The sequence below is a fragment of the Henckelia pumila genome, chromosome 2 (assembly GCF_033568475.1).
Source record: "Henckelia pumila isolate YLH828 chromosome 2, ASM3356847v2, whole genome shotgun sequence".
NCBI classification, from domain to species: domain Eukaryota; kingdom Viridiplantae; phylum Streptophyta; class Magnoliopsida; order Lamiales; family Gesneriaceae; genus Henckelia; species Henckelia pumila.
Window position 1 is genome coordinate 117792059 of NC_133121.1, and position 27634 is coordinate 117819692.

The window sequence follows — 27634 nt, forward strand, 5'->3', positions numbered from 1 at the left end:
TCTTATTGACAGACCAAACATGTCTTTACATATAGTTCGACTTGGTCTCTCATTTGCGGCCAAAAGTATGATGATTCCAACAAGTCCCTTGTGCGTTTTTGCTCGTGATGGCCAGCCCACTTGGTGTCATGGCACTTGCGGATTAGATCCTTTCTCAGATCCCCCCATTTTGGCACATAGAGTCGACGCCCTTTTGTATAAAAGAGCCCATTTTCAAGCCAGAATTGTCGAGTCTTCCCTTGCTCAACAAGCTTGGCCAACTCCTTGGCCATGGGATCATGCTCCAATCCTTCTTTGATGCGAGCTGACAGGTCTCCCAAGGCAGCATTGATAGATGCCAACTCTGCTTTCTGGTTTAACGCATCGGCTATTACATTGGCTTTGCTCGACCGGTACTCAAGCACAAAGTCAAACTCGGCTAAGAAGTTTTGCCACCTAGCTTGCTTGAGACTAAGCTTCTTCCGACTTTGAAAGTAGCTAGTGACAACGTTGTCGGTCTTGACGGAGAATCGATAAAATCTAAATTCATTGAAATATCAGGAATATATTTCGAACAGTTAAGCTTTATGATCAAACAAAACTCGAGTTTTGAAAATCTGATAGGTCTCTTTCTAATCACCATCCAAAATTCATTTTTCTGTGAGTCCATTATCTGCCTACTAATCAAATACAATAAAAACTTTCAGACAATTTATAACGACTTGCGCTTGATATCAAGTGACCAAATTGTGTTCTGCTCACCATGACTTCCATCTCGGTCGGATTAAGATATTTGATTATCTTCTCAGACACATCTACCTAGCGGCCTAATATAGTCAACTTGCAAGTAAAAAGATCAATTTTAACCGGTTTCCTTTTAAGAACGACCTGAAAAACATATTAAACAAATGAATAATTATTTACGAATGTAAGCAGAACATATAAATGTTCATGAATAAATAAATATCAATACAATAAGTTTAATGATTCAGTCGAGATCAAAATATGACACAAACGAGATAAAAAAACAAAACAGCCGGTATGCAGTCGATAACTCTTGCTTTGTAATACAGTCAAGATTTATTACGTCGTCAGTCGAGATAAGAAACAAAACAGTCGGTATATAGTTGATAACTCTTGCTATGTGAAACAGTCGAGATTCTTTACGTCATCGGTCGAGATACAGAACAGAACAATCGGTATATAGTCGACAACTATTGCTATGTCATACAGTCGAGATTCATTACATCAGTCGATATAACAAACAAAATAGTCGGTAATACTCGATAAATATGGCTACATAATACAGTCGAGATTTATTAGTCATCAATCGAGATATGAAAACATATCACTCGAAATCGATCAAAATTTATTAAGACTGAACTAAGGTCGAAATACACAACATAAACCATCTAGGTGACTTACAGTAACTTTTCCTCTGCCATTTCTTGTTTGTTATCGAGGCCAAGGGAGGTTATGCGGAGGATAGGAACGACGAAAAAAAAAAGGGCTTCAACGGCAGTTAGACGAAGGATGGGGGGCTTCAACGGCGTTTCAATAAGGTTCCATTTTCGTTCCGACGATCAGCTCCTCAGCAAAGATGGAATTTGAAGTTTAAAGTAAAAAGAGTTAATTACGTCAGTAGAAAATAAATTTTACCCTATCGACGAGGATTAAATCGGGTTTTTATCTTATTTTCGATTTTTATTATTCAACTTAATATTTATACTTTACGGTAATATGTTATTTTTGAGTTCGAAGTCTATTTGGTGAAATAAAAACAAGAGGGTGTCTATCTATAGGAAAAATGGGGGATATAGACCCGATCTTTGTTTTAATTGAATAGATAGACCTTTGAACAAAAAAATTATATTGTCCCTCATTGAAAATATTAGATAGCGTGTAGATATGTATTTTTATCTCTCCTGCCTCTCATTCTTTCTTCTTCTCTCCGTTTTTTTCTTTCATCTTTCATCTTCCTCCTATTTCTGCATTTTTTTCTTACCATTGTTTTACGCATTTTTTAGCTTTTTGTTGCATATTTTTTTAAGCAAAATCGTGAAGAAACCGATGATGATCGGTTTCTTCACGATTTCGCTTAAAAAAATATGCAACAAAAAACTGAAAGTATTCGACGGTCTCAAATGTCATTTTTTTAGACGGATCTCCTATATGGGTTATTCATTAAAAAATATTACATTTTATGTCAAAAGTATTACTTATTTATTTATCTATTACATATCTAAATATATGAGTTTCATTGTGAATTTACATGGTTGCCCTTGTCTTGTGTGTTTAATAACTTTAATTAATGAGTTTTTTTTATTACTTTATAATGAATTTAAGTTATATAATTTATGTTTAAACATTACTTGTATAAAACATGACATTTGAATTATTATTTCTTATCTCTTTATAAGTAGTGGTTGTTTGCTAAAACTTATGTTTTCAAATATTACTTTTATTTTTATTATTTATATATAAATATGCAAGTTTTATTTTGAATTTACAAATATCCCCTTGTTTGTTTAATGATTTTAATTAATTAGTTTTTTTTTGGCTTTCTAATTAATTTAGTTTATATGATTTATGTTTATACATTACTCTTATAAAACATGGTGAAAAATTATTTTTAGCTATCTGTTTTTTTTTCCATTCGTATTCTTATTTTTTATCTCTTTAGTTGTGTTACAAATTAATTTAATTGTTTTTTATTTCCTCATTAATTATTTTGTGCATTGTTTTTTTTTTCATAACACTTTATTTTGAACAATTCCATTGATTATTTTTAAAATAATGCTATAATTAATTGTTTTGTTTTCATTTTCTCATTAATATTGTTTGGCATTGTTTGTTTGGTTTTTCATCACACTTTGTCTCTATATATGTCCATTGATTATTTTAAAAATAAAGCTAGAACTTATGTGCTTAAATAAATTTTATTACAACCAATATTTTGTGGCGTCGACTACAACTATAATGTGTTTAAAAAAATTTCTGCAACAATTGGTTGGATTACATTTATCATTTACTTGTTTATACATTACTTGTATAAAACATTGAGAAAAAATTATTGTGAGATATTTTTTTTCCATTTGAATTCTTATTTCTTATCTCTTTAGTTGTGATTTGTAACTAAAACTTATGCTTCCAAATATTAATTTTTATATATAAATATGCAAGTTCCATTGTAAATTTACAAATATGTCTTTGTTTGTTTCAACCAACGCTTTCTTGTGGATTATATTTAAATTATTTTAATAAAACATGGTGAAATACAATTGCGATAAACATATGACAAAAGAAAATGATACGATAAAATCAGATATGAGAAAAAAATTTTGTATTCCAATGTTTTAATTTTTTTTAAAAAATATGTTTTTTTCAAATTATTCACATATGAGTAATTAACATGAATTTTGAAATGTAATGTTATTTTCATTATCTTCCATTAAGTTAATTTAATTTTCGAGTAGATATTTTGTGAGACGGTCCCACGGATCTTTATTCTTAAGACGAGTCAATCATGTTCATACTTACAAATAAAAAATATTATTTTTGACATAAAAATCAATAATTTTTCATGTGTAATTTAAATAAGAAATATATCTCATAAAATTGACTTGTGAGATTGTCTTACATGAGTTGTTCTTTTAATTTTCTTTCAAATTCTAATTACTCCATTGTATGTTCTTCATGTCCGAGATCCACTACTAATCATTCGATAAACATGTAATTAATTTAATTAAATTATTAATTATTAGCATATAAATAACTGAATATAACAGAAAATTTGATAATTAATTATATAACCCAATCGAATTACAATAAAAGATAGAAATATCCTTAAATTAAAACCAATGGTGCCCTCTGCTCCTAGGTCCTAATAATTTACTGAACATTGATTCACCTTCTGCCTGAACAACTTGCAAGTTGCACCATCGAATGTGGTCTCCATGATAGAATCAAGGACGTGAGTGAAATTTTCAAGTACACAATGTATGAGTACACATGTTTATATGCAAGGACTCCTTTGGTTAATCAGAATTAAAAAATTGGAACTCATGCTTAGACTTTAAGAACCCCAGTATGAGCTCGATATTCCAAAAATCCATTGAATGCCACAAATATTGACCGTGATCTTGGACATACATTGTCCTAGATAAGTACCTCATACTATGTTCTATACATCCAGTGGATGTCACATAGTTACAAGAAACAAGAGTTGAGCGACCCTACTTAACTGACTATCTCAAGGTATATCAGGCTCAACGTGATTAGCACATGTTCATACATACATTACAGGATAATCATGCATCATATCATAGATATATCAGTCAATACTTACGTATCTCTAAAAAACTGGTTTAGCAGTACAAAGTCTATAAAATCTCAACCTAAAGATAAGTGAACATCATAACACTAATTTTTTTAATCTTAAAGTCTCTATTAATCCAATAGATAATCTCAATAATTATTAAGTATTCGGGACTATCTTTCATCTGTCGTTAGTCCACAGAAGTCGAGAGCCCCACAACTGAGCACAGTTTCGTTACGACCTCAGTAGCACACTGCCTCCTTGCTATCCTTCGATAATATGGCTAGAAACACTCAAATATAGACTGAATAACTCAGGAAACTCTATTGCATGTATTTAGGTATGAGAATCTCACGTCTATGTTAACTTACGTGTTTAAATTAAAAAAATTTGCAACCAATATTTTGTTGTGATTTTTATTTATAAATTACGTAAATGAAAAACAATAAAATATCGTTTTGATATGATTTTTTTTTAGTTTCTAATTTTCTAATTTGTAATAAATTTTCCAACCAATGTTTTCTTCTAATTTACATTTATAAATTACGTTATAAAACATGGTAAAAGATCATTACGATAAGAATACGACAAAATAAAATGATACGATAAAAACAGATATTTGAAAGAATTTAGTAGTTCAAATCTTTTTTAATTTTTTTTAAAAAAACATATATTTTCCAAATTCGTTAATATGAGTAATTAACATGAATTGTTTTTTTTTTCGAGGGGGACTAGACCAAAACCTCTCAAGATTACTAGAATTACAATAATGAAACTAAGAACAACCAAAAAACCAAAACTAATTAAGAGTTATAAAATTTCGAGAAAGTACGAATATAAGTTAGATCAAAAATGAATTGTTGAAATTTAATACTATTGTTTTCATCTTTTGTTGAGTTAATTAATTTTAGAGTATATCTTTTGTGAGACAGTATCACGGATCTTTATCCTTTAGACCGCTCAATCTTGCTCGTATTTACAAATAAAAATAATACTTTTGACATTAATATTAATAAATTTTTATGGGTGATCTAAATAAGAAATCAATTTAACAAAGTTGGATCATGAGATTGTCTTACTAGAGTTATAGTTTTAATTTTGTTTCGAATTTTAATTATTCAATCATATATTTTAATTTTGTTTCGAATTTTAATTATTCAATCATATATTTTCTATGTGCAACGCACGTACACATTTTCTAGTTATTATAAATATAAGGGTAAAATTGACATGTCTAACGGATCATACCGCTTCAAATACACTTTGGATGAGACCGTCTTATAGTCTTTGAATTAAAAAGAAGACGCTCAGCCCTCTCTCTATATACCCCATTTTTCCGGTTTTTAGCAGGGTTTATGGCTGCCACCACGGCCGTCTGATTCATGTTTCTCAACTTTATCTCCTCCCTCAATTCCATCTTTTTTGTTTCTCTTCTTTAATTCCATCGATATAAAGCAAAAGTTCATCTTTCTTTTTGAATCTCCTCGCCAATGTTTGTTAGTTTATTCAATATTCACTAAACATGTGGAGAAATTTATCGAATCGATCTTACTTAAGAAAGTTTAAGATTTTATCTGAATCCCATTCTTCTTTAAAAACTGTTTGTGGTGTGATAGCTCCCCAAGATTCTGTTTTCCTTGCAAATTCAACACCCTTTGTGTCAAATATTTGGAATCGTGAATCGGGTGTCTCTCAAGAATCGGTATTCTGGCGAAAGCCTGAATTGGGCTCCCCAAAACTTGCTATTTGGAGCGAAATGCTTAGCTTTTGTAGAAACGCCAGGGGTTATGGCAGTGCTGCCGAGGCTTTAGTGTCCACTTCTGAAGAAGAAGTTGACGAAATCCAAGAATTAATAGAAGAGATGAACAAAGAAATCGATGCGAAGGGATCACAGCAAAAGAATCAAAAAATGGTGGGAGGAATGGGAGTAGGTAAGTATAATGCTCTTAGGCGGAGACAAATAAAGATGGAGACGGAAGCATGGGAAGAGGCGGCTAAAGAATACCAAGAGCTTTTAGTAGACATGTGTGAGCAAAAATTGGCGCCTAATTTGCCCTACATCAAGTCATTGTTCTTAGGGTGGTTTGAGCCATTGAGGGACGCCATTGCTGCTGAGCAGGATTTGTGTAAGAATGGGAAGAATCGTGGTGCGTATGCGCCGTATTTTGATCACTTGCCGGCAGGAATGATGGCAGTCATTACAATGCATAAGTTGATGGCATTGTTGATGACTGGAGGAGGGAATGGCAGTGCCAGAGTAGTGCAAGCTGCATGTCATATTGGCGAAGCCATTGAACATGAGGTTGGTTGGCACAGAAAATGATTTAATTTTTAACTTTACTTGTGTTGTATCTTGAAATTTGAATGATCCATTATTTAACAACTGCTTCTTATTTGCATATTGTTAAGCACTGATAAGACTTGCTTTCTGTTTTAATTGTTATAACATGTTTGTATGGATTTTGAAAACATGCTTTGTTCATCGAAACTGAGGCATACAAAAAATGTCAGTCGTGTACCTTGAAAAGTATGGCAGGGATCCAGAGGGGGTGAGGAATTAATCTATACAGAAAAAAGAGTTATTATGAAATTTATGATATCTTGATGAGGAGGTTATTCTTCTTTCTCTGGTCTTTGTATGCTATTTGGAACCACGTTCACAGAAATTCTTTACTTGTCTATTGTAGGCTCACTGTATGCTGTTGTATAGAGTTTCCAGTGTATGATATTGAAATTGTTTCTGTATGTGTGTTAGCTTTAGATTTTCATTTTCTGGCTGAGATTTTTGCATTTCCTTGGGGGCTTACAGAAAACTCATTTTTTTCTTTTGACTGATAATCATGTTGTGGCAGAGATTTTTGCATTTGCTGGGGCTTATAGAGAACTCTTTTCTTTCTTTTTGATTGATAATCATAATCATTTGGAGGGTAGTCTAATATGCTGTGGAATGTTTAGGAGTCGGATATTTAGCATCACATTCTAGTATTTACTCCGAAGTCATTGGATGTAAATTCTAGTTGCATTTTGAATGGATTTAAGGATCTCAATTCTTTTGTCATGCTTCAGTGGTGTGCTAAAAATAGCTGAAATTTCCAAGTGATGTATTTTTTTGATGCCATATTTTCTTTGAACAAAATCTTCACAATTTTTCGAGTTTAACTTCATATATCAAGTATATGTATTTATCATGATATGGATTTTTTAAATTTTTTCTTTTTGCCCTGATTATGCTTAAGCCAGGTTACATATCATCAAATTCTACTTTCTATATGAAAATGGAGAATATTGTATCCTCTATGCTTATGTTTATGTAAGTGTTCAATTATCACTAATGTTTGTTGATCAGGCCAGGATACAAAAGTTTTTAGAGAGTTCCAAGAGAAAAAATGCACTAAATAGAATATCTGGTGAAGATCCTGATAATGTGGTAAATGAACAAGTGAAGCTTAGAAAAAAGGTTACAATGTTGATGAAGAAACAAAGACTGCAGCAAGTTAGAAAAATTGTGAAGCAACAAGATGATTTTAAGCCATGGGGCCAGGATAATCACGTAAAGGTAGCTGAGATACCGACAGGACAACTTCTACATGTTGCTTGGAAGTAGAATTGGTCATGCAGTAATGCTTTATTTTACAGGTTGGCTGCCGTTTGATTCAGATATTGATGGAAACAGCCTACATTCAACCTCCGGTTGATCAATTTGAAGATGGACCTCCTGACATTCGACCTGCATTTGTGCACACTCTCAGATCTGTAGAAACGCTGTGAGTAAAACAATTTGTTCTCACTCAGCAGATGCAAATTGTCCACTTTGAATGACAGTAACTGGCTATGCTTTATAGGAAAGGCCTTAGGAGATATGGGGTGATTGAGTGTGACCCGCTAGTCCGCAAAGGCCTGGAGAAAACTGTAATCACAACTACTCACTCCTTCCATTTTTTATATTTCTTCCAATACAATCTTCTTTGAATTTGTTGCAATTACTTTTTCCAGAGGAAAACATATTCGCTTGTTCTCTTTTTATGAATATATGGATCCCAGACTTGTGATTTTGATAGCCACATAATTATCTAATTTCATTTATTTCATACAGGCGAGGCACATGGTGATTCCATATATGCCAATGTTGGTTCCTCCATTGAATTGGACGGGGTGTGATATTTTTCATCTTTTTCTTTAGTTTTTGTATTTAGAATTCTACGTAAAAGTGTTCTCCCTGTTTTTTATGATTGTTTTTCCTGAAAGATTGGGGATAAAAGAACGATCGACTCTGAGAGTCGGAGTTCCATAAACTCATCGAGAAAGATTGACTTCAAGAGTCGGAGTTCCATAGATTAGAGCAAATAGACTAGAGCATTGAGTAGGACCTCTAATGGAGATGCTAGACAATGTAATCAATAAGTCATTATATTGGTTTAACTCATCTTTTATTTTAGCTTTAAATATATATTCTCAATACCTTCTAGATAGTATTTTGCATGCTTCTTGATTTTTTTAAAAATTTTAAATGACTTCATAAACTTGTTGCTTATGCGGTATGCCTTTTCCTTTTTTTGTATATGTTGCTAATTTCACGGAAATTCATCTCGTTACTGGTTTTTGTGTGCTTAGTTACGATCTTTTGTCCTCTTGTACCAAGGTTGACAAACTAAAACCGGCCATGGGAAAGAATGCCCTTCCTTGCAAATATAAGTATAAAATTACTGATTTAACATCAGTGGAGGTTGCTTTGTGGCAATACCTTGTTATATTCTCTAGATTCTTGCCGCCATCCTCTCTTTGGAGCCATAACTGGTCTTAATTTTATGATGTGACTTGAGCTATTGCTTCATTTACCTAGAACATCTTGTTAGCAATCTCATTATGGCGTTGTAACTGCATTTTCATGCTACAATATGCATTTGGGAGCCATATGTGCTGTGAATCCTGGATGGTTTTCATTAAAGATGCTTCATGCATGTTTTTTTAATTACTGGCGTAAAGCTCTGTAATGCAGAAAGCCAAAAACCATCTGCTTCGAATATGAGCATAATTTTCTTTGTTGGACCTCACTGCTTCTAGGTTGATTAAGTTGTACTTTATTGATAGGTATGAGAGAGGAGCTTATTTGTTTTTGCCGTCATATATCATGCGCACCCATGGAGCAAAACAACAACGTGATGTTATTAAACGAACTCCAAAACAGCAGTTAGAACCTATTTTCCAGGTTTGGTACACTTGGCTTTCCCTATTTCATATTTTGCTACTTTTATGATTTTTTTTAAATAATCTTATCGGAAGATGAGCATGCCTGTTTTGTTACATCATTTCCAATCATACTGAATTAATACACCACATAGTTATTACTTATTTTTCTCTTACGTAGGCGCTTAATACACTTGGCTCTACCAAATGGAAGGTGAATAAAAGAATACTAAGTGTTATTGACAGAATCTGGGCTAATGGAGGCCGGCTTGCTGACTTGGTTGACCGTGACGATGTGAGTAACCTTAAACAACTCTCATTGACTCCAATCTTTTCTGTCTTTTTTGGGATCTTCTTTCATTGTTCATGATTTGATTTTCTGTGTATCAATATCTTCTTTAAACATATCATAAGGTCAACAACAATAAATTTCTCATGCTTAATTTCTTTTATTTCACTACAAATTAACGTCCATTCAGGTTCCTTTGCCAGAGGAACCAGACCAAGAAAATGAGGCAGTGACGAAGAAGTGGAAGTGGAAAGTTAAAGCTGTGAAAAAAGAGAACAGAGAAAGGCATTCACAGCGATGCGACATAGAACTCAAACTTGCTGTAAGAAGCTTCCTTTTACATTTCCATTGGCTTTTGAAATGTTCTAGTTGAGTATAAACTAATTTTGTCATTTGATAGAACAGGTGGCTAGAAAAATGAAGGATGAAGATGGATTTTACTATCCTCACAATTTAGATTTCCGAGGGCGTGCATATCCCATGCATCCATACCTGAATCATCTCGGCTCTGATTTATGCCGAGGAATTTTAGAATTTGCAGAAGGACGCCCTCTTGGAAAGTCAGGGATACGATGGTTAAAAGTACATTTAGCTAATTTATATGGAGGTGGAGTCGACAAATTATCTTATGATGGCCGAATATCTTTTGCTGAAAACCACATGGAGGATATCTTTGATTCTGCAGACCGGCCTCTTGAGGGGAAGCGTTGGTGGTTAGGCGCTGAGGATCCTTTTCAGTGTTTAGCTACATGCATGAACATAGCTGAAGCATTAAGAAGTCCATACCCCGAGACTACTATATCTCATATGCCCGTCCACCAGGTAACGAATCTATCGAATTAAAGATTTGATCATCTTACCCATGCCATGAAGGTGTTGAGCAAGCTTGTATCAGAACCTATATTCTGGCCTGTTTAACTTATTTACTTTCGAGCATGGGTGTTGGTAGGGAGGAACGGAATCTAACTCTACGAGTGGAAATGCAAGTAACATGAGACATATTCCTCATGTGCTTTGAGCAATTTATTTAAATTTCAACTATATCTACTACCTTGTGCTGAAGAATTTAGTTCACTTTTTTCTGAATAATTTTTTCCTTCATTAGCTTGGTTTTGCACCACAATTCTGCTCGGAAATTTTATTTTAGGCCATTTCCTGGACAATTTAACCATCATTATTTGCAAGATATTTATTTTAGTATGCTTGTTTGTGTTATAATTGTTAATTAATTGTTGAAACTGATTGTCGATACTTTGTTTCTTATTTAATTCTCAAGGATGGTTCATGTAATGGCTTGCAACATTACGCTGCCCTGGGAAGAGACAAGGTAATGTACCTCATAACATATTTATCCATCATTGTTTCAGTGTATATTGATTATTGCGGCTGCTGATCTTATATATAACTGGTGGCACTCCTTGCCCGTTCCCCTTCATCCCCATATTTCTGGGCGATAGCCAACATGTAAATAAATGGTATGAAGCTGACAGATCTAAACAGCAGGGCAGCTTGTTTTCAACAAATATGTTTTTGGCCTGTGGATTCATTGAACTTGATTTTATATTATGGATTAATATTATGATTCTATCCCTTGGATTTGGAAATTGGAATCATCATTTCGTATCCTCCTAAATTTGATGTGTGCTGTTAGGATTACATTTGAAAGGAGCAGTAATAGTTGTTTCGTTAACACAATATTATCTGAGTTCAGTTGGGAGCAGCAGCTGTCAATCTCGTTGCCGGAGGCAAGCCTGCTGACGTTTACTCTGGAATTGCTGCCAGGTGAGCAGAAGTATTTTTTCTCTATGATAATATAAACCCATGTCACCAATCTATCTTACCCAGAAACGCACCAGTGAAAAGGAGATTAATGAATTTCGTTTCTAATAAAAAAAATTTTAGAGTACTCGATATTATGAAGAGGGATGCAGCAAATGATCCTGCAACTGATCCAAACGTTAAGCGTGCAAGGCTGTTAATCAACCAGGTTCCATGTTGATTTATCAAATTGTCGTTTGATGCTTTTGTTCCTATCGTATTTTGGTTATGGTTTATTTGTTATCATATGCTTTTAAATATGCTTTTAAATAAAATATATATGTTACAGGTGGATAGAAAGTTAGTCAAGCAAACTGTAATGACTTCAGTATATGGGGTCACTTATATTGGTGCACGTGAACAAATCAAGAGGAGGTTAAAGGAGCGAGGTGCTATTGAGGATGATGCAGAATTGTTTGCAGCAGCTTGCTATGCTGCAAAAGTCAGTCAGTACTGCTAAATTTGTTTACGAATAAAATAGCTTTTATGATACTGGTCTTCAACATGGCACAGCCAACTTTGTTCTGACATCCTCTGAATTTGCAAACAGACAACTTTGACTGCCTTGGGAGAAATGTTTGAGGCGGCACGAAGCATAATGACTTGGCTGGGAGACTGTGCCAAGGTTCATTTGAGGCTTTTTTGAAGTATTTAATTTACTTTGGGTTAATGTCTTATTTGGTCCTTATTGTTTTAGCATTTACCTGGTTTGATCCCTACTCTTTTTGTTAGGCTGAAATTGTCCCTAATGTCTCTAATATATGCCCATTTTAGTCCCCCCCGCGTTAGAAGTGTAGTTTAAAATAAACGGAAGTGAAATTTATCCCCAAATTTGATCGCCCTAGCCAAAATCTATTTCTTTGTTCAGCAATTCCGTCGATTTTCTTGGACTGATATCCCTCGACTATTCATTGATTTCTTTGTTCCCTTGACCAGCACTGCCTTATTTGAAGTATTTTACTTTCTTTTTTTAAAAAAAAAATCGGAAGTCTCCTATGGGGTCAATATGCAAGTATTTCATTTACTAATGGTGTATGGGTATACAGTTTTCCTTTTGGGTTCAAAGCTTGTTGAAGAAATTCAGTTATTCGGGTAAAGAAAGATTGAGAGATAAGGACAAAAATGTGTGTTGGCTTAGTTATGCTTCTAGGTTTTTTATTTATCTTGGCATTTTTCTTTCTTGTTCCCATGCTTTGGATTATAACGGTTTTCTTTTGTGATAATAATGGGTGGAATGAAATTACAACTAGAGATTAAAGGCCATATTGTGTTCACATGCACACAATGCTGTGCCTTTTGTTTTGTGGAGCTCTAATCCAAATTTTAGAATCAATTGAAGTAATGTGTACTATTTAAATTATTCAGGTATGCTATATTTCGAAGACACCAATGATTTTAAGCAATGATAGTGACGAAACCCATTATTCTTCTGGAATAATTTTGTCAATATTAGATTCTGGTCAGGGAAACCAATGGAATCATTGAAGAAAAAAATAGATTCTGGTTAGGGCAACTCAATCTGTGGCTAAATTTCATTTCCATTTTTTTTAACGTCACTTCCAACGTGGGGACTAGATTGGTTGTAAATTAGAAAGGATCGATTCAGGAAAATGCTTAAAGCCTTAAACAATAGGGACCAAATAAGGCATTAACCCATTTTATTTAGTAAAACATTATTATTATTATTATTATTATTATTATTATCATTATTATTATTATTATTATTATTATTATTATTATTATTATTATTATTATTATTATTATTATTTAAAAATTGTGTTTCATGTCTCACCTCATCTGATTTCCAGGTTATAGCGATGGAGAATGAACCGGTACGTTGGACAACACCACTTGGGCTCCCAGTTGTGCAGCCTTACCGCAAATTAGGAAGGCACCTGGTAGGTTCGCATACAATTTTATTTGGTGCAGCTCTTCTTTCAAAATCAAAACCATCAACAACTGAATGCAACGTGATCATGTCGAAAATACTTATTTTTTTTAGGCTGAAAATACTTATTTTTCGCATATTCATAATTAAGAATTTCTTCTTTTATTGTGCAGATTAAAACTTCTCTTCAGGTTCTTACGTTGCAACGTGAAACGGACTCGGTAGGGTCCACATGTTCTTTGTCATTCTGATTGAGAACTCTGTGCTTCTGTAACAGTGTTCTGATTTGCATGCCGTTTTTTTTTCATGATTATAAAAGGTGTTGACTAAGCGACAGAGAACAGCTTTCCCTCCAAATTTCGTGCACTCTCTTGACGGTTCCCATATGATGATGACTGCCATTGCATGTTCAGAAGCCGGCTTAAACTTCGCAGGTTTTTGCAATTATTTCCTGTTACCATATTGCTAATTTCTGGCGGTGCTTGTTTCTCGTGCCAGTATCTACTGCAAGAATGTCAATAATTTTGACACTGATTTGATCCCAGGAGTGCATGATTCGTACTGGACTCATGCATGTGATGTTGACAAAATGAGCGATATTCTTAGGGAAAAATTCGTTGAACTCTATGAGGCACCGATTTTGGAAAATGTAAGCCTTTTTTCCATTGCCTATCACTGTAATTCGCATGATGATTGTCTCGTCAGTGGCCTTCACCTTATTCTTCAAAGATATGTTTCGAGGGGATATTCTACGCACACCGGGAGAAATACTCGCCTTTTATTTTTTTGTTCGAGATTTTCGAGCGAAAATCTCACTGAAAAAAACACTTGGGCCCCATCAAATTTTTTTTATGACTTTATCTCGTGCTATGGCGTGCTTTTGAGCGCATTCATTGCTTTGAGGGAGCAAGGAAGCCTTGAGTTGGGCGCGTAAGGTTAAGGGTGGTGTGGGTTTTCGATGGATAGCTTTTTCAATCTCTATCATAAGTTTGTTTTGTTTTTTAGCAACATGTTCCACGCGAACATCGGTGTAGCATAGAATATCCCTGTTTTGAGACCTCTAGCTTATATGAGGTTTGTTCTTTCTTTTCAGTTGTTGCAGGATTTTGAACGTTCTTTTCCAAATATAAACTTCCCTCCTTTACCCGAACGGGGAGATTTTGACCTCAGGGAAGTCCTGGAGTCGACCTATTTTTTCAACTAGGAATGAGCAAGTTGCTGCTTAGACTACCGCCACAGCGTATGAAAGAGCCTCAATCGACCAGCATCTAGGTAGAACTACAGCCAGGACTGGCTCGCTTTTGTACATATTTCGCTCAAGAAGAACTGGAAATCGAGCCATCTCCTTTTCCTCCAAGGACTTGTAGCATAGGCAAATCTCATGTCACAAAGGTTAGAACACATGATGGTTCCGCTTCCAGTTAGCACCGATCAAAAGGTTTCTCCTACAAGTGTATGGTGGTTAAAAGATGGTGAAAGGGAAGCACTGTTCTATATGCGAGAATTGTCAGCTCAAGTTCAACAAATATACGTGTAATTTTTTGAATTTTTTGAGTCAATGGGAGAAGATTGATTTTAATATTATTTGGAACCAGTGGCTATGGTGATGTTTGTTGTATGATTCAATATAGAATATACCTGGTTCATTTTTTCCTTTGCCGCAACTTTTTTCAAGGCATTGTATTAATAAAAGATAGCATCCAAGGAACCGTTTCAAGTGAAGGAGAAAAAAATGATTGGTTTCCGAATGGTTTATTACATTCAATGTACTTAATTTTTGCGCTTTTCTGGATCGTCTTTTCCATTGCCTGAAAGATATCTGTTAGAGTAATTACACAGTCTCTTTTTACGTTATATGTTGGCATTCATCTCCCTTCACTTGTTATAATTTGTAAATATCAAATACATAAAGTATAAGAGAGGTGAATGCAAATACCCCATTTGAAAAACATATCATGAATATGATATTAATTTATCTAAGTGGTCCAACCTTGATATATAATACATGTGCAAGTTAACGTCCGTGGACCGTGACTTGATCTTTGTGCTGAGTGTTCTTATTTAATGCATCTCTTTGCTGGTTGGAGGGGTCGGATATGTGATCGTTGTTATGATAAGCTAGAAAACTGAAAGATAAGATAATAATATGGAAATATAATTTAGAGGTAGTTTGAGAAGTTTTAGTAGGAGGGTGTGTGTAATTCTTTTCAAAGAGTTTTATTTATACATGTTTTCACAAAGTTTTATCCCCTCGACATGAATAAGAAAAATTGTATGCGAGATATATGTACTTGGTGAACATGAATGCAAGTGGGACTGGACTTTGTATAAACATTGGCATATTGTCTTTCAAAAAATGTGTGTTTGGCCGGCCGTTATGACATAATCTTCACGAAGAGATTAGAGGGTTGGAGTAGTTGTTCATTGCAAACGACACTGAAATAAGCCAAAAAAGAACATCTACTCCAATTCAACACTGCCAAGTCAATTTGGTCTGTTCTTTTAAATTCACTATACTGTGAAAAACTAGAAAGAAGCCAATAGAACTCAGTCGTGTCGAAGGGCTTTAGTATGGCTTCTTTTGCAGTAGAGGATTTCGTGGGGAATGGATGTCTTAAAGAACTGCTGCCAAGGCTGTTGGAAGAAGGGTGGGATGATGTGCCCACTTTGAAGATGATGAACTCAGAAGACATGGAAGACATTGGCATGACGCAACAGCAAAAGGTTTAGTTTTTTCTTTTCTTTTCTTTCTTTTTCTAGATCAGAATCTTGTCAAGATTCCTTGTTTTCAGAAATATTGCTACTGTTCCATCAAGGTTTTTAAAGTTAAATTTTGGTTATTGTCTCAATTTTATTTTTTTTATATGATGACAGAGATGTTCAATATAAGTTCATCTAGAAATTATGTCTCAAAAAACCATGTATTGTGATCAAGATGTTCAAGGAAATACAAGTTCACCATGTTGGTTCTCTCTGCACCTGCGAATAAAATTTAAGCAATGGCTTATCAAGAACTCGGACGAGCTGTGAAATTAGTATTTTTAAAAGAATTTGGTTATAAAATTTTAGTTCTTTTCATTGGAGAAGAACCTTAGTTTTACATCCTAGATTTATGCTGATGAGTACATTGATATTTTTCTGTATTTTTCAGTTTTATCGCTGTAAAGGATAATAATATAACAGTTCAAATCTCACAATTTTCGATATCTAGGCCTGGAACTAAATTCACCCTTTACTAGTTTACTTCCTCAAGATTTCTGAATATTTTCTCTCTGTGTTACTCCTCAAGGATGCGCTAGAAATTAGGTCATACTTGCATGATCGTGCACTGATGCAATATGGAGACAAGTTAGAGGCCACACAAAAGTGCCTACCTGAGATTCTTAGTTTGGCTACTGCACACCTTTCTGCACAATTTGGCATGAAACGAGGCCATATTGCTCGTTTCACAGACCGCACCAGTGCGTGTGCTGCGGACCCTCTGCCACCATCATATAACCTTCCACCAAGAAGAAGAAACACGATTTCTACAGTGCGCTCTGGAAAAACATTGAGTCTGAGAGACAATAGGAATGGAGTCGATAATTCTGCATTAGAACAATCTATGGCGAGCTTCAAGAATAATGTTGGACATATGTTTAAGGGAATTGTAGCAGCAGTGCCTGAAGAACCTAGAGCTTGCTGTTGTGTGTCACCTCCCCCGATTGTTGAAAACGTGGCTCCCTATTCGAGTATTGAGAATGTCTCAGTTCAGAGGCTTACTCCCGAGTATAAGATTGGATTGGAGCGTTTGATCAAAACGAAGACACCTCCAATGAAGGCTTCTGAATTATGGCGTGAGAAACCAGCTATTCTTCTCTGTATCCGCCGGCCTGGGTATGTTTTGATAAATGTACTGCATTACAGCTCCATTCTTCGTAATTAACAGCATTTGCATGGTCGAAGATCACTACAATGCACATATTCTTGAGCATGGTCTTGACGCATGTTTTGAAAACCAGGTGCATTATGTGTAGAGCTGAAGCCCATCAGCTGTATTCCAAGAAACCAATATTTGATGCTCTTGGGGTTCAACTGTATGCTGTTCTTCATGAGCACATAGAAACTGAGGTACATTTTCGATTACATGACATAATTAACCATCTTTCATGGAGGATTTATATATGCTCTAAATTATAGAGATAAATGGTTCAGGTAAAAGATTTCTGGCCTAGATACTGGGGTGGCGTTGTGCTCTATGACAGGGGACAAGAGTTTTTCAAGGCTTTAGGTGGAGGGAAGCTTCTCAAGGACAAGTTCATCTCTGGTTTCTTGCTCAATCCAAGAGCCATTGCAAACTACAAACGAGCAAAAGCTATTGGAGTAGATCAAAACTTTAAAGGTGAAGGGGAGATAAAGGGTGGACTCTTCATAGTTGGGCGAGGAAAGAATGGCATTGCTTATCAGTTCATTGAGAGAAACTTTGGCGACTGGGCGCCACCGGCTGAAGTTATAGAGATCTGCACTCGTATCCAGGTAGGTGTTTATGGGTAAGACTCACAATAAGAGATATAACAAATAACAAGACACGACCATTAAATCAAACAAAACTTCTACAAGGATTTATGCGCTTCTGATGTTTCAGGCTTTTAGCACTAGTTTTTGACCTAAAAACTCGGCTTCATTACTATGCAGAACCCACAGGACAGCCAGCCTGAGGCGACACAATCGATAAAAGGTGTATAAGAATGAACCCTCAATTGTCAGAAGAATAGAAAGTTTAGTTTGAGCTTCAATGCCAATCCATGGTTTGAATTTCACCTTCAAAGAACATTATAGGTAATTACCAGTTTGTGAAACTTGTTTCCACGTACTCTCGTGATGGATGAAGTATTATTATTGTGTCGTTAAGAATTTTTCTCATGCGTGCTCCCAATTCAGATTGTTCAAGAACTTAAATCACGGAACATGGATATGTAATCACATTTGACTGCTGTTATTTATCAGATGAAAAGCCAATTAACGATTAAATGCACATTTTTATAGTAGTTTGATTCATAGTGAAAGTGTTTTGAAAACATCTTGAAGTGATCATTTTCACAAAGCATGCCAAATGCGAAATAATTGCTGGCAAAGCATATATTGTATTCTCCAATGCATTTCAAGGCAAAATACCTAGTTGTACCCCTAGAAATTCAAAAGTACAGGTAGATCGTCCTTTACTCTAAGGAAATTACAAGAACTTGAGCTCCTCAGGACCCCACAGAGTATCAAATAAAAACACAATTAATTACTACAATCAATACCCAAAATAACTACAGGATAACAGAGAAAAGCTAACTTCCGTAAGTAGCATCAGGCATACAAGAACAGGGACCTGGCGAAGAACTCTTAGTCTTCCACTGCTTTCTACATGGAGTACAATGTTTGAATTCAAAAAAGAATACTTCATTTAGTAGCAAAGGTATAAGGTCAGGGATAAGGAATGGGTGATCCCAAATCTAATAGAAGGAATACAAGAATTTGCTCAGCTATTCACATTCAGAAGGGGGTAATGGACCGACACAACTGAATACTGAAAAATCAATCAGGTTTCAGGTTTCAGCTTTCATGTGCATGAGTGGTAGAGAATCTGATGGTGAACAAAGAAAACCGAAGTCAGATTAACATCTTAATCTATAAATGAAGCTAGATTTGAGGATATGCAAAGTACCACTTAAATCTTGTTCGTCAATAGTTGGACTTGAATTGAAGCCCATCTGAACAACATTGTGAAGCTCATCTTCCCAGGTATTGGGAACCTGCTGATGATGACACTAGAATATCATAAAATAAATTCCTTCGACATGTCCTCAAAACAAGCTTATTTTGGAAGGCAATATGCTAATTCTTCCCCCGGTATTACAGTACTTGAGGTAATAATCAGTTAGAGCTTTACTTGTGATGAAGGTTCTTTGAATTCTTCACCAAAAGCAGTTGATCGGAGATTAATTGATCTTCGAAGGGCGTCTGAAGAGTTTCCTAAACCAGGAATGCCTGATTGAATTAGTGCGGTTTGTGATGGATGTAGGGGAGGACAAGCTATGTTCATATCCGGAGGAAAAGCCAATGGAGATGGCAGTCTAGGTTGAAGGATCTGTTATTGATTATACATGTATTAGATTCACAGGAAATTAGAAGGTCAATGGCAAAGTGGGGTGGGATACGAGCATACGAGGACTTATGCTTACATCTTTAGTTAAGAATGCTTCAATGTTGAAGTCGAGCCGTGGATTAACTGTTGCAAGCTTCATGGACAGGAACTGAAAAGAAAGATAAACACATTACCATCAATGATCTTTAAACATTCAAAATTCATATGCAGCAAGAATTTACGGTCAAAAGTACAGAACTATAAGTTCTGTACTAAAAAAAGGTATAGAACTATTGGTGAACCAAACCACCCTCTGTGAACTTCTTGATAAGTGGTAAATGAAATGGTATTGGTGCCAGGAGACGACAAGTGTATAATCCCAAGGTGTGATCATGATTACATTCCACTAAGTTTGTATTCAGTGCTTATTTCCAGGCCATTGTTGATTAACTGGTCATGATGCATGGGTACATATTTGTCCTTCTGGACTTGTATTTCATTAATATTAGCATTTTCAGTGAATATTGAACATGAACCTCATAAAATCACATACTTGTTGATTTCACAATAATACCCAAATCCTTTTTAAGGGAAAAGTTTGTTTACATTTTAATAATAGTTAAAAAATAAGTTAAGAGTGACATTTTGCTAAAGCTATATCATTGAAACTCTCCACGACAAAAACTCAACAAACTTTTAAGAAACTCGGGAATGGAATTGTACAATAATTTTGTTGTGTACCAAGAAGAATTTGAGAGCAACCATCACGTACCTCAACCTGTCGCTGCAGCGATTGCACATAATTGATGATCTCATCCAGCATAACTGCTTTTCCTGTAACCTGCCAGGGTAGACTCATAGGTATTGAATACACATGATATCAAAATGGCAATAAGACTTGATCAACACTACTAACCTTGCTGCAACCAGGAACGAGATCCTGAAGGTACTTCATCCTTTCACTGATCTTTTCCCTCCTCACCTACATCGGAAATAGTAAATCTAATGTCAAAACCAAATGATATTTCGCTCACCAAATCAGCAACAACTCCAACAAACGGTATTAATCACAACTAGGGGTATTTGATTTGATGTTGAAATTATCAAACTTGGGTCGAACTCGAACTTGCAGAACTCAAGCCCCGTAATATGAACGACTGGTGAATAAGGATCCGGGATTATATATGAACCAAATGAATCGAGCTCAGACTCAAACTCAAAACCATAAAAGAGTTAAGGTGGCTACAGAACTTTCATCTTTGACTTAATACAAAACTTTTAGTAGCATTTCCCTCAATTCAGTTCATTTGTAACACAGTACAACAGATGAACTTTGTAAAGCCAATACCCTTTCAGCAAGACTGTGGCTGTTTGTGGCCTGACCTCTTCGTGCTCTAACATGTATATATTCTTCCTTCGGCATATCTGATCCTTGGGATCCCTGTTTACCATGTTTGCCAGCAGGTTTACTGCTTGAAGCTGGGTCTTGATCGCCCTTTGGTTTACTTTCAGCATGCTCCTTGTCTGTTTCAATACATGGGTGTGGGGCTTCCTTTTTTTCATTCTGGAACACAAACACAAATCGAATCAAATAATTAAGATCGCTATGAATTTAAGCCGTGTGGAAGTACCAACATAATGAAAGCTATAGATGTTTATCCAATGAATGACACAATAAACATGTTAATTCAACCTGAGCAATTCTCTTCCTTTTCTTGGAGCCAAGCCCTTGACCAGAAGACTCCACGGCTGCACCTTCAAACTTCTCTAGCGGATCACCGTTATTAAAGTCAGCCACATTGGACTCATTACGTGATGCATCAACTGCATTTTTCACTTCGTCTTGATATTGAAGATAATTTCCACACCTTTTCCCATTCTGGAGTGGGCTCACTTCTGTGCCATGCTCGATGGGAAACGAAGCCTCTTTAGAAGCTTCTGCTATGTTCATTTCATATCCATTACCTCGAAAATTCTCATGTGGCCCTTGCATTGAAGCAAAAGTATGAGAATACGGATTCAGAGGATCAAGAACGGTGAAGGAATTCATCATTTCCCCAACATTCCCTCCACTGAAGCTTGAAAACCTCGCTGCTCGATCGATAAAAGCTGAATCGGCTGGAAAGTGAGGCAAACTCTGATGAATCATTCCCGGAACTGCAGGTAGAAAGACACCCCTTCTAAGGATTTGATTTGGGTTCCAACCAAGATTAGCTCTTACAGATTCAAGATTACTCAAAGTTTCACTATTTGCGTGCTGATCCCAATTCTGAGGACAAAAAGAGTTAATCATTGAGGCAGCGGAGCAGGCAGAAGATTCTACCATTGAATTGTTCATTGGGATCATTTCAACAGACGTATTTGTTATATTGTTTCCACTCACTTGCCAGTTTGAGGATAAATTACATGCAAGATAGTTTCCAGGATTTTCAGTCTCCTTCTCCGACTCAGTGTTGGTAACCATATCCATTTCCTCCACACAAAAATTTAAAATACTCCGAGACAGTACCAGTTACCCCTCTTCTTAGACCTACTGGCTCAAATTATTACCTGGAAAAAAGCAAAAAAATTGGCAAGCACACTAAGAAGAACGTCCCCATGAAACCAATAATAATAATAATAATCAGCTCCCTAGATTAGAATGAACTTTAATTTGAATCAAAATGGTTAAAGAAAATGTAAGGAGTATAAAGATAGACAGAGAGAAAGATTTAGAAAGCATTGTTCGACTATTTTTCCTAAACACGTTTCAGGATTTCAATTCAACATTCAAACCAGTCTTTAGAAAACATCTAAAAAGAGGTAAAAAATAACGACACCTCCACAATTTTATAACTCATGAATAGCTGAAAAACACCATAACGAGACAAACTCATTTATCAAGAGGCCACCACAATAAAACAACTGCTTCAACTATTTCCAGAGCTTTTCACAGAAATTAAAGCAACCTTTCAAAAAACTAAAGCAATTTAATACCATTAATGCCGGGTAAAACAACCCAGTTCAATAAAGAGATCAAGAAGGTGTTCAGAAACCAGCCAATCGAAGCAGCGGACGCATTGGTTTCAGCATCATAAATACCAGCACCACACTCATTCATTCATTCAGAAAAAGGCAACCCAGTAAGCAAGTACCATGAAGCACAGAACTAAAAGTAGGAAAAGGTAAAAAAAAAAAAAAAAAAAAGATGCAAGATACCATTTTAAGATTGCATTTCGTCCTTTTTAACACTTGTATAATTATTTGAAGAGCCCTTCTTTTCCACCAAGAAAGAAAGACCTTTTCTTTTTCGTTGAATTCTTGAATTTTTGACCGTACCACTGTTTAAGGCTCAGGCTGTTATGTAATAATACACAGTGACAGCGAGCATTCATTCAACAAAACAATTAATAAAGAGAGAGAAAGAGAGGAGGGGGCGGGGGAACAAGATCAAGAATCGTAGCGAGTAAACGAAGATGAAAGAGAAAAATGGGTATTTAAAGAATGTGAAAAGGAAAGCTTAATCAGAAAGATGCTGCATTTATACCCATTACCCACGCCTTTGCATAAAAAAGAGAGTTCTTGATGATTAACCAGTAACCACCCCCATTTTTTCTCTTCTCTTGCGTTACAAATTGAAATTTATTTGGTTCACACTGAAATGAATCTTAAACATTTTACTTTTTTTCAAAAAAAAAAATGTGTACATCACATATTTTGATTTTGTCTTTAAGGAAGATCAAATCTTGCGCAGAGAGTACTGAGATAGGAATAGGACTGATTTGAAATTTGAATGAATGTCTAAGTTGACTTGGTTCGGTTGTGTGAGTATAACAACTATGTTCTTCTAAAAGTAAAATGATATCACATACTCGGGATGACGATATTCCGGGTGGATTGGACCCGAAAAGATGGTGTAACTACGACATGTTAGAGAACCCGGGACTGGGGGTAGTAACCTGGGATCTGCAAGAAAGGCTTAACCCGGTAGGTCTTAGCATCCGGACCGACACAGGAGATCGAAAGGGGCCTGGGAGCTAGAACCTCCCGGAGTAAGCCTTCGGAAATTAGGAAAGGAAAGGAGCACCAGTGGGGCCCCGGCCTTTCTATTTTTAGGGCCAGGAAACGGCCACGTCTATTTGAAGTATGTCAGGGTCAAATCACAAATCCAATCATTACTAAACATGAGCCAAAGGAATGGGCTCTGTCCGGAAATTATGGGGGTCTAAATCACACGTGATAACCATCTTATCATCCTAAAAGTTGTCAGTAAGGCCATACCCAGTAATCATTGAGGTCCCGGGTGGGCGAGTATAAAAGCCCATTCTGGGGGGCAAAGGCAGAGGAGACTGAAAAAAAACGGACAAGATATTCGTATATTTTGTATCTTCACTTACCTTTTTCGCTCGAGAATTTACCTATCCCCGGGTAGTCATTTTGTGATAAACACATCATTGGCGCCGTCTGTGGGAAACTTGAGTCTAAGGCGTAGATATGACCATCGTCGATGATCCTGAAAGCTCTCGTCGAGCAGTGGCCGCAATCCAGGAGCAAGTGGACGCTATGGTGGACGCAGCTCTACAAAGAATCATGGCGATACAACAAGGAGAAAAGGAGGGCCAAAGGAAGGATAAAGAAAAAGAAGTAGAAGGGGAAGGAGAGCTAGAACCGAGGCCCGAGAAAGAGAAGAGTAAAGGCATACACGTAGAGGATGAGGGAAATTCACATGCGGGATCGGCAAATGTCACCATGGCAGGGGAGCTGGAAATGTTGAAGCAAAAAATACAAAAACTGGAGAATACTGACCCGCGGGAATCCGCGCGGATCAAAAGTTTGGGTTGTCCCTTCTCTTCGGAAATCATTGGGGAGCCATTGCCAGTCTATTTCAAATCCGCCAAAATCAAAGAGTATGATGGCAGCGCTGATCCCGAGGAGCACGTAACCCGGTTTGAGAATGTGGCAATGTTGCATTGTTATGGGGATCAAATCAAGTGCAAGGTATTTCTAACTACCTTGGTGGACTTCGCCCAGAGATGGTTCGAAAATCTGGAGGAAGGAAGTATCAAGACTTTCAAAGAATTTCGGGAGGTCTTTTTGCAACACTTCAGCAGCAGCAAGCGATACAAGAAAACCACCCTCAGCCTCTTCGAGATAAAGCAGCTGAACGAGGAGTCTCTAAGAGCTTATATTAAAAAGTTCAGAGAAGGAGAATTCTTCCGGTCTCTGGTCAAGAGGGCCCCCCGGTACTTCGAGGACCTTTTGGCTCGAGCCGAGAAATATATCAATATGGAGGAGGCCCAGCGACAAAAGAGGGAGAAGGACAAGAGGGAAGAGCAAAAGGAGAGAGGAAACCAGGGTAGTCAAGGAAGAAGAAGGCAGGATCAACCGGGGAGGCTTGCTGCTTTTGCTCCTCACAGGGTAGCCTGGGATCGGGAAATACACTTGTGTGAGGAGAATGTCCAGCCGTTGCCTCCGAAAAGGCCGGAAAAATACTGTTCGATACACCGGGTTAACACACACGACACTAGCGAGTGTCGGAGGCTCGTCATGGAACCAGGACAGCCTATGCCTGAGGAAACAAAGCATGTGGAGAAAAAGCAGAGGGGACGCCCCTGGGTACCCCGGTTTGACATCTCACGAGACAATAGGCCTGACCCCTCGAAAGCCCGGGAGGTAGCGTCACGGGGGCCTGACAAAGGACCCCGAGAGGGACCTTCCAAAGGGGTGATCAACATGATTTCGGGAGGATCCACTGATGGGGACTCTAATAGGGCTCGGAAATCTTGGAGCAAAAGAGAGGTCCTAGGAATCGAGGCCCGGAGACCAGATCTCTGCCCCGTCGTTACCTTTGGGCCCGAGGATTTGGAGGGAGTGTGTTTACCCCACAAAGATGCTTTACTCATCCGAGCGCAGGTGGCTAACTATGACATAAGAAGGGTGTTTGTGGATTCGGGGAGTTCTGTGAATGTCATTTTCCAGGATGCATTCGAGCAAATGGACTTGCGGGGATGTGAGGTTAACCCTGTAAAAACATCCCTGTATGGGTTTGCAGGACATACCATTCGGCCTAAAGGAGAAGTGTGGCTGCCTATTACGTTAGGATCGGGCGATATAAAGAAGACTGTCATGGCCCTCTTTACCGTGGTGGAGGCCCCATCTTCCTACAATATTATCCTGGGAAGGCTGGCCTTAAATGCCTTTAGGGCTGTCGCTTCCGCTTACCACCAAAAGATCAAATTTCCGGTGGGGGATCGAGTGGACGAAGTAAAGGGAGATCAACACTCATCCCGATGGTGTTATGCGGACACCATCCGGGTGGATAACAAGAGGGCACGAGGGAAGGAGAGGAGAGATGGTTCCAGGCAAGAAGAGGTGTGCGCAGTAGGAGAAGTAAAAGAAGAAAATGAGGAGGTGGAGGTAGTGCCTGGACAGCCAGGGAAGATCACCCGGGTGGCTCGGGGGATGGAGCCTGTTTTGGTTGAGCAATTAAAGATCTGTCTGACCCAGAACGCGGATGTGTTTGCCTGGTCTCCCAAGGAGCTAACTGGAGTCCCGGCCCATTTGGCAGAACATAGGCTAAATATCCTCTCAGGATCCCGGCCCGTCAGACAAAAGAAGAGACACTTCGGGGCAGAAAAAGACAAGGTCATTGCTGAGCAGGTCCGGGAACTTCTGGAAGCGGGGCACGTTAAAGAGGTACAGTTTCCTACTTGGTTATCTAACGTAGTGCTGGTACCCAAAAGTACAGGGAAATGGAGGATGTGCATAGATTTCCGAGACTTAAACAAAGTCTGCCCCAAGGACTGCTATCCCCTCCCCCGGATTGACCAGTTAGTAGATTCTACCTCTGGTTATGAGCTGCTTTGCTTTATGGATGCTTACCAGGGATACCATCAAATTCCCCTGGCTAGGAAAGATCAGGATAAGGTCAGTTTTGTTACGTCAGGAGGAACGTTTTGTTATGTGGTTATGCCTTTTGGGTTAAAGAATGCAGGAGCCACCTATCAAAGGATGATGGACAGAGTTTTCAAAAATCAATTGGGCCGAAATGTCGAGGTGTATGTAGATGATATCCTGGTGAAATCCAGGACCAGGAACCATTTTATTCCTGACTTGGAAGAAACCTTTGGTACCTTGCGAAGGTACGGGGTGAAGCTTAACCCGGCCAAGTGTGTGTTCGGAGTAAAAAGCGGGAAATTCTTGGGATTTGTAGTGACCGAGAGAGGAATAGAGGTAAACCCGGAGAAAGTAAAAATCCTGAGGGAGATGTCATCACCCTCCTCCATTAGGGAAGTGCAGCGGTTGACTGGAAGAGTCACTGCCCTGTCTCGTTTCGTCGCTCGGTCTGCCCACCGGAGTCATCCCTTCTTTCAGGTGTTGAGGAAGGCCCAGAGATTTGGATGGAGTGAGGATTGTGAACGGGCTTTCCAGGAATTAAAGGAGCATCTGGCAAATCTGCCCATCCTGGTTAAGCCCGAACCAGGGGAGAGACTGTGGGTTTATATCTCCACGACAGAGTCTGCTGTGAGCACAGTGTTAATAAAGGAAGAGGGAGGAGATCAAAAGCCAGTTTATTATGTAAGTCATGCTCTGAAGGGGCCCGAGATCTGATACAGTGAAATGGAAAAGATGGCCCTGGCCCTTATTTTGACTGCCCGGAAGCTCCGACCTTACTTCCTATCGCATCCGGTCACCGTCCTGACCAACAGCCCCTTGGGCCGGGTGATGACTCAACCAGATGCTTCAGGTCGATTGGTCAAGTGGGCAGTAGAATTGGGAGAATACGATATAGAGTACAGGCCTCGGGCAGCTATTAAGGCACAGGCTTTGTCTGACTTTCTGACCGAGGTCATCATATTTGGACAGGAGGAAGTGTGGAGAATCTTTGTGGATGGGGCCAGCAGTTTGGAAGGAAGCGGAGTGGGGGTGATCCTCATTTCTCCCACTCAGGAAAAAACTAAAGTGGCGATAAGATTATCATCTTTCAAGTCAAACAATGAAGCGGAGTATGAAGCAGTAATCTCGGGCTTGAAATTAGCTCGGGAGGCGGGAGCCAGGCATATGATT

At 37.5% G+C, this 27634-nt stretch overlaps 4 protein-coding genes across 9 annotated transcripts; 3 read left to right on the plus strand and 1 right to left on the minus strand.

Annotated features, from left to right (window-relative positions):
• The first annotated feature begins 5610 nt into the window (after positions 1 to 5610).
• LOC140879435 (DNA-directed RNA polymerase 1B, mitochondrial-like) lies at positions 5611 to 15227 on the plus strand. The gene is made up of 19 exons (XM_073283130.1): positions 5611 to 6599; positions 7644 to 7853; positions 7934 to 8061; positions 8140 to 8206; positions 8391 to 8449; positions 9386 to 9503; positions 9663 to 9776; positions 9961 to 10092; positions 10176 to 10592; positions 11047 to 11097; positions 11482 to 11552; positions 11673 to 11757; positions 11878 to 12030; positions 12139 to 12213; positions 13397 to 13486; positions 13650 to 13697; positions 13796 to 13910; positions 14022 to 14125; positions 14570 to 15227. Exons 1-19 carry the CDS (start codon positions 5820 to 5822, stop codon positions 14678 to 14680), a joined length of 2928 nt encoding a protein of 975 aa, XP_073139231.1. The 5' UTR covers positions 5611 to 5819; the 3' UTR covers positions 14681 to 15227.
• A 381-nt stretch (positions 15228 to 15608) lies between these two features.
• Positions 15609 to 18451, plus strand: LOC140884864 (uncharacterized). The gene is made up of 5 exons (XM_073291746.1): positions 15609 to 16200; positions 16766 to 17352; positions 17478 to 17586; positions 17671 to 17991; positions 18151 to 18451. The coding sequence occupies exons 1-5, from the start codon at positions 16048 to 16050 to the stop codon at positions 18199 to 18201; spliced, it is 1221 nt and encodes a 406-aa protein (XP_073147847.1). The 5' UTR covers positions 15609 to 16047; the 3' UTR covers positions 18202 to 18451.
• A 128-nt stretch (positions 18452 to 18579) lies between these two features.
• LOC140881068 (transcription factor bHLH49-like) lies at positions 18580 to 23187 on the minus strand. 6 transcript variants are annotated; one of them, XM_073286070.1, is made up of 10 exons: positions 22565 to 23187; positions 21972 to 22138; positions 21282 to 21857; positions 20937 to 21152; positions 20505 to 20570; positions 20361 to 20429; positions 19686 to 19757; positions 19394 to 19591; positions 19169 to 19271; positions 18580 to 19087 (listed from the first exon to the last, which is right to left on the minus strand). In XM_073286070.1, exons 2-10 carry the CDS (start codon positions 22056 to 22058, stop codon positions 19050 to 19052), a joined length of 1425 nt encoding a protein of 474 aa, XP_073142171.1. In that variant the 5' UTR covers positions 22059 to 22138; positions 22565 to 23187; the 3' UTR covers positions 18580 to 19049. The 6 variants fall into 6 exon arrangements, with proteins under 6 accessions (XP_073142171.1, XP_073142167.1, XP_073142168.1 ...); XM_073286066.1 differs by having other exon boundaries at positions 21282 to 22138; positions 22565 to 22679; positions 22787 to 23185; XM_073286067.1 differs by having other exon boundaries at positions 21282 to 22138; positions 22787 to 23185.
• Positions 23188 to 24061: 874 nt separating this feature from the next.
• On the plus strand, positions 24062 to 27178 carry LOC140878247 (uncharacterized). The gene has a single exon (XM_073281849.1). It carries the CDS (start codon positions 24062 to 24064, stop codon positions 27176 to 27178), a length of 3117 nt encoding a protein of 1038 aa, XP_073137950.1.
• Positions 27179 to 27634: the final 456 nt, after the last annotated feature.